This window comes from Dermochelys coriacea, chromosome 7, assembly GCF_009764565.3.
Source record: "Dermochelys coriacea isolate rDerCor1 chromosome 7, rDerCor1.pri.v4, whole genome shotgun sequence".
Classification (NCBI taxonomy): Eukaryota; Metazoa; Chordata; order Testudines; family Dermochelyidae; genus Dermochelys; species Dermochelys coriacea.
Genome location: NC_050074.1, coordinates 93,338,783 through 93,353,778, shown reverse-complemented (window position 1 = coordinate 93,353,778; position 14,996 = coordinate 93,338,783). Strand labels below are relative to the sequence as shown.

General features: G+C 41.8%; 1 protein-coding gene across 4 annotated transcripts in view; it reads right to left on the bottom strand.

The window, feature by feature from the left end:
- HECTD2 (HECT domain E3 ubiquitin protein ligase 2) overlaps nt 1-14,996 on the bottom strand; it is a 74,142-nt gene that overhangs the window by 48,061 nt on the left and 11,085 nt on the right. For 2 of the 4 annotated variants that reach the window (XR_006282978.1, XR_006282979.1), the window contains exons 2-3: nt 11,709-11,838; nt 32-190 (exon numbers count right to left, since the gene is read on the bottom strand). Coding sequence is in view for 1 of the 4 variants with exons in the window: in XM_038411425.2 (XP_038267353.1) it covers nt 11,709-11,838 (130 nt within the window). In the remaining 3 variants the exon portion in view is untranslated. The remainder of the gene's footprint in view (nt 1-31; nt 191-11,708; nt 11,839-14,996) is intronic. The other 2 variants (XR_006282977.1, XM_038411425.2) reach the window with 1 other exon arrangement.

The window sequence follows — 14,996 nt, the reverse complement described above, 5'->3', positions numbered from 1 at the left end:
AGTAATGTAAGTTATGTAACAATATGCATACCATTTGAAGATTGATTCCAGTTATTTCTGGATGGATGCTGATGTCTTAATCAGTGCCTCATTACATCTCCTTTGGCATAATAAACAAAGTTCAATACCACTGAACTATTTCTTTTTTGAAGATGGGAAATCAATCTGAAGTACTTCTATTTGTAGTAATCTGTAACATTAAAAAAATTAATCCAGGTATCATCTTCTGAACATTAACTGATAACATAGTACTTGTCAAGATTCTGGGTGAAGGTAGGCAGGACTAGTAGCAGGAGCTTGAGATTCTGGAACTGAAGCCAGGGGTCAGAGCCAGTATCAGGGTCAAGAGTCAAACTGGAGTCAGAGTCAGGAGTTGAGCCAAGGGTCAGAGACAATCAGAAATCAGGCCAAAGGTCAATACCAGGTACTAGGGTCTCTGTTGCAGTTCCAGGTGTCAATCAGGAATCAGAATCCAAGTCAGAGCTAAGGTAAATACAGAGAGTTCAGGAACAGAGAAGCAGGGTAGTCATGACACCTAGCTAAGGATCCATGTTGAACCTCTGTGGATTATGGGTCACAGGGAGTGGGCAGGTAACAGCTGCTGCTGGGTGGCAATGGTGTAGCCCAAAGTTATTACCTCCACGACCCACTTGTCTGTTGTAACATACCATAAGGCCTGCTGGAAATGGCAACGGCAGTCTCCAAATGTGGGGAAGTGGGCAAAGGGTTGCAGCTTACAAACTATAGGTGAGGGAGGAGTCAAACCCTTGACCAACCCATGAAAATTGCTGTTTCGATGATGACTGGGTACTTGATGATGGAGGGTGAAATGCTCTTCTCCTCTGGAACCTTTGTCTTTTTCTAGCAGGTTTGGTGGTTTAGAGAAAACTGGAGAACTGAGCTGGGAGCAATCACTGGGCAGTTTAAGACCTGCTAAATCTTCTGTTGTTTCACCTTTGTGCGGCTTGTCTTCGTCCGTCCTTCCACGAACACAAGTCGACATCACACCATTCATTTTGTTGTGAGCACATTCTTTCCATTTCTGGCCAAAGACTTTGTCATGGGATCAGCCCAGAGCGTTTTCGGTCTGCCCAAAGGTTGGTTGTAGTCTCTGGAGATCCGGTCACTGATGTGGGTTGTTCACCTATTGTCTTGCCGGCAGACTACATGACCCGCCCATCTCTGCTTTGTGTCGTACATCGCCTGTACTACATCTGTTGTTTGTGGAGGTGTATATACTCAGACACCTTTGCATGGCCATAGAGTCCTTCAGTATATGCAGGGACTTGTCTGTAGTTCCTGAGAAGAGTTTTTGACCATCAAACAGGAGTTTTTCACCAGTATTCTGAACCATTCTCAGAAACCCTGATGACTGGTGCCAAGATGCCCTGTGCATGACAACTGCTGTGGAGTTGATCTGCAGCATCTAAGGACACTTGAAGAAAGGTTCTGGCTAATAAGTAAGGCTATGTTTTGGTCACAGCTATTTTTAATAAAAGTCATGGATAGGTCACAAGCAGTAAACAAAAACTCATGACCTGTGACCTGTACTATGTACCCTTGAGTATATCTTGGGGGGGGGGAGAAGAGATGCTGCCATGGGTGCTCATGGGGGAGCAGCCCAGATGATGCCAACGGTATTTGGGGGCAGTCTGAGGGGCACCATGGGTGCTCGGTGGGAAGCAGCCCATGATCTCGGCTGGTGCGGGGGGGTGGGAGGCAGCATGGAGCGTGGGACCCCCGCTGAGGCTGGGGGAGGGGGTTGCCAGGGCTGACAGCTCCCTACCCGGTTCCTTGGAAGTGGCAACATGTCCCTCGCTCAGCTCCTAGCTCCGTGTGCTGCCCCTGCCCCAAGCCCTGGCTCCCAGCCCTTAGCTGGGAACCGAGACCAATGGGAGCTGCAGGAGCAGTGCCTGTGGGCAGAGGCAGCATGCAGAGCTAGAAGCTGAGGGAGGGACATGTTGCCACTTCTGGGGAGCCCCCACGGTAAGTGCTGCCCAGAGCCCTCACCCCCTCCCGCATCCCAAGCCCCAGCCCGGAGCCCCCTCTCACACCGACACTCCTGTTGCTGCAGAGGGGTAGGGGACGGTGGCCCGAGACTGCCCCAGCAGCGGCCGGTGCGGCTGTCCAGGGGCTACCCAAGCTGCCTTACTAATAAGTGACCCTCCTTAACGATGACCTGAAATGCTCATGTGGAAGATATTCAATAAAGGATGCAAACTTCTTGTAATTTGTGTAATCATACTTGTTCACGATCACCTAATAGCTTGCAATCCAAAACTAGAGGGTCATGGATAAATATGCCTTTAGACCTGCTGTTGACGCCGCTTGTTTATAGCATCCATCTGCACTGAACTAAACTAGGGGTGAGAAAACAAAAATTCTGAGTCCCTTGTAGGAACAGAGTATTTTTTTATCCGCCAATTTAGAAGTTGGTATGATGGTGGCAGGAGTTTGCTACACAGTTTTTTCTGGATCTAGGAGCACTTCATTAATTGGTAGTACAACCTGGGAGGGTGTTGCTGATTGCAAAATGTCCACGTGCTCATGTTGAGAGTCTTTATCCTCCTCAAGAGGTATGTGAAGGGCATTAGCCATCCTCTTCACAAGGTCCTAGAATTGACAAAAATTGTTGGCCATCAATGGTGCCTCATCTGGAGATGAAATAGGGGATTGAGGGGTAGCCTCCTTGTCCACCCTAGCCTCCTGTTCCTCTAAGGTCTCTTCATGGTGGTGGTTTGGTATAGGGGACTGTGTGGCCCTAATCTCCCTTTGGAATGGAGATGGAGATCTAGCAAATTTCCGCTGATACATCACCCAAGGATCCCAGTATAGCAACTGAGGAAGCCCATGCAAGAGAAGAGATATTACTCAGGGCTGATTCCATCATTCTTGATATGAATGAGGGTTCTTGTCAAAATATGGGGTTCTGGAATGATGTGGAGGTGAATTCTGCACTGAAAAGGAGGAGTCTGATTGAATGTTTCCTTCAGCCTCCTCAATGCTATCCAATGGGAGGGCCCCAACAGAAAAGGGCAGAGAATTCTGCAGTATTGGGAAGCGATGGTAATCTGGAGACTGGGGTCACAGCACTGAGAGTTGTTCGGTTCCCATAAACAGTGGGGACTCCTGCTTGTCTAACACTGACAAGTCCCTGCTGTAATGGAATTTTTGAGGTACCAAGTGGGTCAGCACTGATCAACAGTTTTATCTGCTGTGTTTGGAGCTTGTAGGCACTGGTGCCAAAGGCTTCAATTTTGTTGATAATGATGGAACCGAGTGTGAAGGTACTGTTGGTAAGACTGAGGTAGACAGTGCCATTCTGGAGAAATGCATGTCTTGTACCTCCCTGTCCTTCATGGTCAGTACTGGGGCCCTGCTGAAGCCTTGTTTCTCTGAAGTGCTCTGGGCACTCCCTATTTCACTGGTACTGGAGAAAGAGTTTGCCACCATGGTACTAAGTTGAAAGGTCAAGGTTTCCAACACCATAGACCTAGTGGGAGATCAGGGCTTCTTGGGAGCTGACTCCTTATGATGAGAGACAGAGCTCCCCTTTTTTGGAGTCTTCCCTGAGTCCTCTGAGTTCTTTCTAGGAGATACCTTAGTTGAAAATGAAGGAGCACTGGATCTGCTCAGACACATGTTTGAGGGCGGTCTCCTGACCTGACTTGAGGCAATCAACAGCAGCTTCAATTTGATCTCCTGATTCTCCCATGTTCTAGATTTGAGAGCCAGGCAAAAATTACATCCCAAGCAATGCATGCACTTAGAGTGGCCATCACTGACCGGGACAGCCTCCCAACTAGAGAGGCAGCATTTGCAACCTGGTGAGCCAGGCATGGCAAGCAAGGCCAGATCAATTCCTCAGAAAAAAAGGGGGAGAGGACAAACTGATATATTTCAAAGCTATCTAACTATTCCTATACTAATAACAACTGTAAACACACTGAGGTACACATGAGGTAGACATACTAGAGCTCTATCTGAGTCCAAAGTAGTAGAGAAGGAACTGAACATGGTTCGCCCATGCAGCCCTATATACGCCACAAGGTTGTACGGAGCACATGAGCAGGTTGCATGGATGCTACTAACGGAAAATCTCTAATCAACAGCTCAAAAGGCACATGTGCACCTGAAGCAGAGCACCCACAGGGACACTATTCAAAGAAGAATTTTAGAATGACCATGTGTAATCAAAATTTTCATTTTTGTTCTCTCTAAAAAGATGGCATCTTAGCAACTCAGTGATCTGGCATTCAATCACTGGTTTGTCATCGACTTGGAGAGAGGAATGTCACCTATTGAATCATCAGGACTGCAGCACGAAGGTTCCATTAGTCTACAATAAAGCACAGGACAAAGGGAGGTCATCCTTCTCTAAGGATCCCTCTACTGAATTAAATAGGATGCAGAGGTAATCAAAGTCTACAAATGCAACTCTAACTTCTTTGCAGATAATTTTTACTGTGTCTATTCTATCTTTCAACTTTTAGTCACTATGACGTTAGAACATCTTCTCCAAATAGAAGAAAAAGAGTTTCACTGAGGTCTTTTAATCTAACTCCACATTTTATCTTGATTTTTCAATCTGCCCTGCCTTTGCTAAGCTTAGTCACATCAAACAAACTATAACACATCATACTTAAAACACATTTCATTGACCCTCTCTCTTTTCAAATATCTTGTTTCTCCCTTATTTATACTACTAAATTTTTCCTCTTTTTATTATTAAATTATGTATAAGGATTTTGAAGTATTGTTTGGATGAAAGATGCTATACAAAAAGATGTCATGTACAATAAATGCATGTTAATCCTAAACTCATCTAAATCTTTTATCTGCAATCCAATAAGTGTCCATTTTCACTAAAACTTGTTTGCGAGTTTACATTTTTTCTAATTAACCAAACACCAAAGTATTATTGCTAGTCTGCTGCCAATTCCACTAATCCCAGCAGGAAGCTGCAGCTGAAGAAAGAATGTTGGTTCTTTTCACCCACATGAATGATAGAGCCAATCTACTGATGTGACTTATTCAAATACCACTCATGAGACGATAATAGATGAGACCTGTCCTCAGACCCCTGAGTATCAGTAGCATTGATTTTCGAGAGTGTTTCTTGCCTGTTCTCACAGCTGGACTTTTAAACAATGTGAAGGCAAAAGTAGTAATCAGCAACAAAGAGGACACTGAAATATTAAATTAATCTCAAACTGATGTTCTAAACACTCCCACCATGCACAACAAATGCACAGTTGCTCCACTATTCACGATATCATAATGCTCTGTAGAGGTACAAAAATATTCATAATTAAAAACCTGGTACTTGAGTTCCATTCAGCTAATACTTGGATCTTTATGTGCTGAATTGATAAGCAGCAATAATGTTTTCTTTTCTTATAATATTGTGTTACCATTTTTAGCTGGTTGCTTAGTTACATTAGGTAAAACCTTAACCAATATGCAACAAGCAATGTGAAAACTCTGAGGAACAAAACCTTACTGGTATGGGGGGAGTGATTATTACAAAGACATTAAAAACGAAAGATCTAGAACAGTGGCATTTCTGAAATGACTTGACAACCATTGAGCAATCAGCCTTTCCAGGCAGCCAAAGTGAAAAAAACCCTAACTATACAGTAAAACTAGAAAAAACAGCCTGATTAAAAACACTTTTCATTATAGATATTTATTGTATCATATTGTTATATCAATTCAATCTTTGTAGCTGCTATTATACCAATTGTACTTAAAACATAATTCGTGTTATCAACAGTACTTGCCTTATCTCATCTTTTTCATGGTATATATTACATATCACTAACTTTAAAAAAATACAAGTGAATTAATACATTAAAACACCTTGATAAATTAAACAAATACCATAATTCTCATTAAAATAAAGGAATACCAAGGAAAAGCTTTTAAAATGTTGGGTTTATATCAATGAGGGATTTCTCAAAGCATAAAGTTATATATCAGTATCTGGTACAATCTATGAAAGACACAATCAAACAAGTTTTGAAAAAATTTCTACCCTCATCATAACAGAATATTATGAAATTATGTGAGTTCTAGCAAATTCTGTGAGTCTACTCAACTGTTTGCAGGATTGATTGTATAATAAGGAGAAAATATAGTCATAATCAAAATAAGTGTTTTTCTGAATGAATACATACAAATTAAAAAAATCACTATTGCTGTGGTAATAACTATAACCAGGCGTCTATGTTCCCTTCAAAAAGCTGGACCTAAATTCTTCTGGCACTCAAGTGAAGGACAAGATATTCTCTGGCAATTACAGATAAAATGAAATTTTGAGATTTTTAAAAAATTTAAATATGGACGTGAATTCCAGAAAATCCATATATCCATTGTGTTACTTATTTCAGTATTACATTTATTTTACGCTTCCAACTTTCAGTGTGCTGCAGATTTTTGTATGAACAACATAAGGGGAGGGATAGCTCAGTGGTTTGAGCATTGGCCTGCTAAACCCAGGGTTGTGAGGGGACCATTCCAATCTTTGAGGGACCATTTAAGGATTTGAGCAGGGGGTTGGACTAGATGACCTCCTGAGGTCCCTTCCAACCCTGATATTCTATGATTCTATGAAGATTGCATTGTACAATTTTTCACGATGCTGGTGTTTTATAGCTGAAAAGGAAAAAACTGGGGGTTGTGGCACCAGCAAGACAAAGGAAATGGTTTGGGATTGTGAAATAAGCACATTAACTGCACATTTCTGTTAAAAATGATTAGCAGTGAATTTAATGTTAACAAATTAATGTCAAGTATCAGGGGATAGCCACGTTAGTCTGTATCCACAAAAACAACAAGGAGTCTGGAGGCACCTTAAAGACTAACAGTTTTATTTGAGCATAAGCTTTCGTGGGTAAAAACGTCACTTCTTCAGATGCATGAAGTGAAAGTTACAGATGCAGACATAAATGTACTGACACATGAAGAGAAGGGAGTTACCTCACAAGTGGGGAACCAGTGCTGACAGGGCCAATTTGATCAGAGTGGATGTAGTCCACTCCCAACAATAGATGAGGAGGTGTCAATTCTAGGAGAGGCAAAGCTGCTCCTGTAATGAGCCAGCCACTCCCAGTCCCTATTCAAGCCCAAATTAATGGTGTTAAATTTGCAAATGAATCTGAGTTCTGCTGTTTCTCTTTGAAGTCTGTTTCTGAAGTTTTTTTTGTTCAAGTATAGCTACTTTCAGACCAGTCCTTGCTTACAGACAGCTCCCCAACCTGAAGCAAATACTCATCAGCAACTACACACCACACCACAGAAACACTAACCCAGGAACCAATCTCTGTAGCAAACCTCGTTGCCTAATCTGTCCCCATATCTACTGTAGTGACACCATCAGAGGACCCAACCACATCAGCCACACCATCAGAGGCGCAATCACCTGCATGTTTCAGAGTAGCAGCCGTGTTAGTCTGTATTCGCAAAAAGAAAAGGAGTACCGGTCGCACCTTAGAGACTAACAAATTTATTAGAGCATAAGCTTTCGTGAGCTACAGCTCACTTCATCGGATGCATTTGGTGGAAAAAACAGAGGAGAGATTTATATACACACACACACACAGAGAACATGAAACAATGGATTTATCATACACGCTGTAAGGAGAGTGATCACTTAAGATAAGCCATCACCAGCAGCAGGGGGGGGAAAGGAGGAAAACCTTTCATGGTGACAAGCAAGGTAGGCTAATTCCAGCAGTTAACAAGAATATCAGAAAGAAGAAAAGGAGTACTTGTGACACCTTAGAGACTAACAAATTTATTAGAGCATAAGCTTTCGTGAGCTACAGCTCACTTCATCGGATGCATTCTGAAACCTAAGAATATCAGAGGAACAGTGGGGGGTGGGGTGGGAGGGAGAAATACCATGGGGAAATAGTTTTACTTTGTGTAATGACTCATCCATTCCCAGTCTCTATTCAAGCCTAAGTTAATTGTATCCAGTTTGCAAATTAATTCCAATTCAGCAGTCTCTCGTTGGAGTCTGTTTTTGAAGCTTTTTTGTTGAAGTATAGCCACTCTTAGGTCTGTGATCGAGTGACCAGAGAGATTGAAGTGTTCTCCAACTGGTTTTTGAATGTTATAATTCTTGACGTCTGATTTATGTCCATTCATTCTTTTACGTAGAGACTGTCCAGTTTGGCCAATGTACATGGCAGAGGGGCATTGCTGGCACATGATGGCATATATCACATTGGTAGATGCGCAGGTGAATGAGCCTCTGATAGTGTGGCTGATGTGATTAGGCCCTATGATGGTATCCCCTGAATAGATATGTGGACAGAGTTGGCAACGGGCTTTGTTGCAAGGATAGGTTCCTGGGTTAGTGGTTCTGTTGTGTGGTGTGTGGTTGCTGGTGAGTATTTGCTTCAGATTGGGGGGCTCGTCCTTCAGGATAGGTTGTAGATCCTTGATGATGCGTTGGAGAGGTTTTAGTTGGGGGCTGAACCACCACCCTATATCGGAAACCTACTGACTGCTATTCCTACCTACATGCCTCTAGCTTTCATCCAGATCATACCACTCGATCCATTGTCTACAGCCAAGCGCTACGATATAACCGCATTTGCTCCAACCCCTCAGACAGAGACAAACACCTACAAGATCTCTATCATGCATTCCTACAACTACAATACCCACCTGCTGAAGTGAAGAAACAGATTGACAGAGCCAGAAGAGTACCCAGAAGTCACCTACTACAGGACAGGCCCAACAAAGAAAACAACAGAACGCCACTAGCCATCACCTTCAGCCCCCAACTAAAACCTCTCCAACGCATCATCAAGGATCTACAACCTATCCTGAAGGACGAGCCATCGCTCTCTCAGATCTTGGGAGACAGACCAGTCCTTGCTTACAGACAGCCCCCCAATCTGAAGCAAATACTCACCAGCAACCACACACCACACAACAGAACCACTAACCCAGGAACCTATCCTTGCAACAAAGCCCGTTGCCAACTCTGTCCACATATCTATTCAGGGGATACCATCATAGGGCCTAATCACATCAGCCACACTATCAGAGGCTCGTTCACCTGCGCATCTACCAATGTGATATATGCCATCATGTGCCAGCAATGCCCCTCTGCCATGTACATTGGCCAAACTGGACAGTCTCTACGTAAAAGAATGAATGGACACAAATCAGACGTCAAGAATTATAACATTCAAAAACCAGTTGGAGAACACTTCAATCTCTCTGGTCACTCGATCACAGACCTAAGAGTGGCTATACTTCAACAAAAAAGCTTCAAAAACAGACTCCAACGAGAGACTGCTGAATTGGAATTAATTTGCAAACTGGATACAATTAACTTAGGCTTGAATAGAGACTGGGAATGGATGAGTCATTACACAAAGTAAAACTATTTCCCCATGGTATTTCTCCCTCCCACCCCACCCCCCACTGTTCCTCTGATATTCTTGTTAACTGCTGGAATTAGCCTACCTTGCTTGTCACCATGAAAGGTTTTCCTCCTTTCCCCCCCCCCCGCTGCTGGTGATGGCTTATCTTAAGTGATCACTCTCCTTACAGTGTGTATGATAAATCCATTGTTTCATGTTCTCTGTGTGTGTGTGTGTATATAAATCTCCCCTCTGTTTTTTCCACCAAATGCATCCGATGAAGTGAGCTGTAGCTCACGAAAGCTTATGCTCTAATAAATTTGTTAGTCTCTAAGGTGTGACCGGTACTCCTTTTCTTTTTGTGAATCACCTGCATGTCTACTAATGTTATATATGTCATGTACCAGCAATGCCCCTCTGCCATGTACATTGGCCAAACCAGACAGTCCCTATGTAAAAGAATAAATGCACACAAATCGGACATCAGGAACGGTAACACACAGTAGCCAGTGGGAGAACACTTCAATCTTCCTGAACATTCTATAAAAGATTTGAAAGTAGCTATACTTGAACAAAAAAACTTCAGAAACAGACTTCAAAGAGAAACAGCAGAACTAAAATTAATTTGCAAATTTAACACCATTAATTTGGGCTTGAGTAGGGACTGGGTGTGGCTGGCTCATTACAGAAGCAGCTTTGCCTCTCCTGGAATTGACACCTCCTCATCTATTGTTGGGAGTGGACTACATCCACCCTGATTGAACTGGCCGTGTCAACACTGGTTCTCCACTAGTGAGGTAACTCCCTTCTCTTCATGTGTCAGTATATTTATGTCTGCACTTTCACTCCATGCATCTGAAGAAATGAGGTTTTTACCCACAAAAGCTTATGCTCAAATAAATCTGTTAGTCTTTAAGGTGCCACTGGACTCCTTGTTGTTTTTATATTTACAAATTGTCATCTTTAGCTTCCAGAGTTAACACTGCACTGATTTCAATGAATAATTTTACCTTTTTCAGAGCTCTTTCAGATTTAATAGCACTGCATCAGTTTATACTCAGTTTACATTTGAAAGGTTTTATTTACAATTATAAGGGTGAGAGGGAGGGTCACAGGGAACTGGCTGCAGCTTCTTGTTTCAGGATCCCTCGCCGTGATTTAAGCTAGGGCTGCACAGAGGAAGTCCTGAATTGACCTACACCAGTGGAGCAGAGGGCACAGCTCTGACACGCTTCATAAAACACCCCCCCTCTAGGCTTTACCCACATGCTCTCCCTGACACATCCACTCCCAACTCTACACTGGGATAATCCCCCACTAGCCTTTTCTGACTATTTTCAGGCTACATTGCTCTGTTTCTATTGTGCAAAATAACCTGAGCAGACTGGAGAATCCTGTCCAAAATATCTAATTTAAGATGAACTACATGATTTACAAAAAGAAAAGGAGTACTTGTGGCACCTTAGAGACTAACAAATTTATTTGAGCATAAGCTTTTGTGAGCTACAGTTCACTTCATCGGATGCATTCAGTTTTTTTTTTTCCACTGAATGCATCCGATGAAGTGAGCTGAAGCTCATGAAAACTTACGTTCAAATAAATTTGTTAGTCTCTAAGGTGCCACAACTACTCCTTTTCTTTTTGTGAATACAGACTAACACGGCTGCTACTCTGAAACCTGTACATGATTTACAGGTTCGTAATTGCCTTGCCTTTTGGTGATTTGAGTACTTGTCTACTCAAGAACAGCTATGAAATTTAATGTTAGATTTTTTTAATACACCTAGTACAGAACTCACATCTATAGCCAGCACGGATACAGATACCATGATTTTAAAGTAATATAGGACCCAATCCTGCAACGTATAGCCCACTTTCTCCTTCAGAATATCTACATTATTCTTTTTCAAGTACCTCTTTAAAACCCATCTTTGCATGATGTCTACAGAATCTACCATCTGACAATGGATACACAGGTGGCAAGCTGTGATTACTGCTACTGACTGGCTCTGCGATTTGTGCATAGAGAGAGTCTACGCTAAAACTTCTGATTATTAATATTACTTTATCCTCCATTCTCCACCCCCCAGCCCACTTGTTTGTCTCACCCACCTGTTAGGTCTTGTCTTTTAGAATGTAAGCTCTTCAGAGCATGGGACTGTTTAACATATGCTTGTACAGTGCCTACCACAATGGAGACTCAACATAGTCAAGGTTTGAAGGCACTATGGTAATACAGATAATTAATGATTGCAGCATATTGAACATGTCTCAGAGTAATTTAACAACTTAACTAAATAACAAGGAATTTTATTCTCTTACCATTTTTGATGTTGGGTATAACAAGTTGTGTAGGTGAGCTGCTGCTTCCGGCTGCTTCTCTCTTTTGGTTGATAGTGGAAATAAAATTGCTAAAAGTAGAAAATTGGCTTTTGGCTCCTCTTTCCAATCCCTGTAATTAGGAAGGCAGTAATAATAATAAAGCACTAATATCTATTATTGCAAAAGTAACTTTACTCATGAATTATTCTATGGAACACTTAAACAACATGCTTCTTGAATGAGGAACAGATCCATGAGTAATACTTAAATATTTTTGAACAAATTTGTTTCAAATTGAATAACAAAAGCCACTGTAAGATTCCTTCCCATTTTCATCATGTTTTAAAACCCATATATATTTAAGAGTTCTTCAGATAAAATGGGAGTAGCAGATATGACTAAAATGATTTAAATATACTGTATTATTCTAACTCACTGTATCCTAATTAATAATTATCTTTATATTTCTTTTTTGCATGCAACTGAGTTCATATCCAACAGTGCGTCTCACATTCCTACATCAAAATACCTTTATATGTATTCCGACTGTTTTTAGAGCAGAAACCTAAAAAAAAAAAATCTTAAAAATGTCCCCAATTTCAGTGTTCCCTCGAATTTTGCCCACCCATGTGCGGAATGAATTTTGTTATGTGTCCATCAATATGGAGGTGATGTGTGACACATCACCTCTATATTGGTGCACATAACAAAATTCATGTGGGAGGCGTGGGGCTGAGGGGTTTAGAGTGTGGGAGGGGGCTCAGGGCTGGGGCGGAGTGTTGAGGTGAAGGGGTGTGAGGGCTCCAGCTGAGGGTGCTGCCTCTGGGGTGGGGTCAGGGATTAGGGGTTTGGGGTGCAGGAGGGTGCTCCGGACCTATGGCGTGGATAGAGGATTCCCCCAGCTCGCTTTTCCCACAGCAGCACCTGGGGGGGGGGGGAGGGAGGAGAAAGTGCCTCTCCCCACCGTGGCAGCTCAGGGCTGGGGCCACAGGTCAGGCGCCCCCCCCCAACAGGTCCGGACCGGGGCTGGGTTCGGGTAGAGGGAGGGGCTCCCCTACCCCAGCAGGTCCCCGGGCAGGTTCCCTGAGCACCTGAACTTAGGCATGTGGCCATGAACTGTGGGCTGCCTGCTGGTGATGTTAATCTACAGGCCAATAACTTGAGTTTTCAATGTTGGCTACCACTCAGCTTACAAAAAAAGGTTAGCTATTGTAGTTAGACAACAAGAGAAGCTGCTTGAACATCTGATGCCAGTGAGGAACCTGCATAAACCACTGCCATCAATGTTGTATGCAAATAAACTTTAAAAATTAGCAGAGAGCCTACGTGAACCAGTATGATGGAACATACAAATGACTATTTATGTTAACTTGTTTGAAGGGGGAGATTATTATTTTTGTGCCCTTGAGAAACAACAATTTCTAAAATTCTATAGAAGTGTAAAGGTGATATTATTCCTATTTTACAAACAAATAAAGGGAGGCTCAGAGAAGCTAAGTGACTTGCACAAGATCACACAGGAAGTCAGCAGCAGAATGAAGATTATTAGAACTCTCAAGGCTCGATCCACATTTGGCATAGGCAGATTCAAGGTCTTCTCACTTCAAGAATTTACTCTTCAGCCAGTGATAAATTTGGTCCTCACACTAATCCAATGACAAATTTGGCCCACAAACCTTGCCAATGCTCTGACCACTACAAATATAGAGTTGTTTTGTGTTTCTACATTAAATTATAGCCTTTTATATAAATCTTCAGAACTCCAAAACTGTAATTCTAAAAATAATAAATAATAATAATTAATATTGAAAATGCATTATTCCACCCATTTTTTAAAACCCAAGTTTTCTCATTCCTTACCAAAAAAAAAACAAAAAAACAAAAAACACTTGTAAAAAAATCATATAGCTAGAGTTCTGGGAAAAGCTATACATCCACACAGTCATTCTGAAATACAGTGGGCTCAGAAGGGCCCAGAAAATCGCACACTGAAGCATGGCAGGAGTTGGAAAATTTTAAACAGTTTTGAAATTTCTACTGCACTTGCACAAGTGGCCATTTACCATGGCTCAGTCAAATTTGAACAAATTTAGAACAGCACAAGACATCTCTAGGACCTCTAGACTGATGAATTTCAATTTCCTACTGTAAACCCCTGATATGCCAGAAGTGTTAAAAATAGGTCACAGAAAAGTTGACATGCAACATGCTAGGCTACCACTCAAACTTTCATTCTATCTTAAAGGTTAAAAACAAAAAACTAAGACACCTCTCAAAACTTATAATGTGTAACATACAAGATTGTAGAATAAATCCACAACCTAATGGAAAAAACAAGTAAGAATTGGTCAGCTGAAAATAAGGAACATGTTGAAATGAAAGGTTTCAGAGTAGCAGCCGTGTTAGTCTGTATTCGCAAAAAGAAAAGGAGTACTTGTGGCACCTTAGAGACTAACAAATTTATTAGAGCATAAGCTTTCGTGAGCTACAGCTCACTTCATCGGATGTGAGCTGTAGCTCACGAAAGCTTATGCTCTAATAAATTTGTTAGTCTCTAAGGTGCCACAAGTACTCCTTTTCTTTTTGTTGAAATGAAAAACTCTTTTGGGGTGGCCACCTTGCAATCAAGTTCTGCGGCATGCAGAATACAAAGCCAGACAACTTGAGTTCAATTATGAAGACCAGAGAACCATGAATCTACTTTGTAGACAAATGCAATGGAAACATCTCTGAAACAAGAAAAGGAGTACTTGTGGCACCTTAGAGACTAACACATTTATTTGAGCATAAGCTTTTGTGAACTACAGCTCACTTCATCGGATGCATTTGGTGGAAAATACCAATATTTTCCACCAAATGCATCCGATGAAGTGAGCTGTAACTCACAAAAGCTTATGCTCAAATAAATGTGTTAGTCTCTAAGGTGCCACAAGTACTCCTTTTCTTTTTGCGAATACAGATTAACACGGCTGCTACTCTGATCTCTGAAACAGGATGTGGTAGCAGCCTTATCTCTGACTGTATAAGACTTTTCAGGGCCTTCTCAATTTCAAGCTAGCCAGGGCACAGCAATGTGAGCCACAAGAAACATCCCTTTGAACCATAAGAAACTGTCTTCTGGAAAACAGCATTGCCTAGAATGCTAGTATAAAATGAAACAAAAAATTAAGTGAACAGTCTAATGACATTAATCTGCTCCAAGCAGAGCATCAAAGGACTTTTCAACATTAAACATATAGAAAAGGGCTAATGAGGAACTGACACCTCCTTGGAGAGTATCTTGGATAA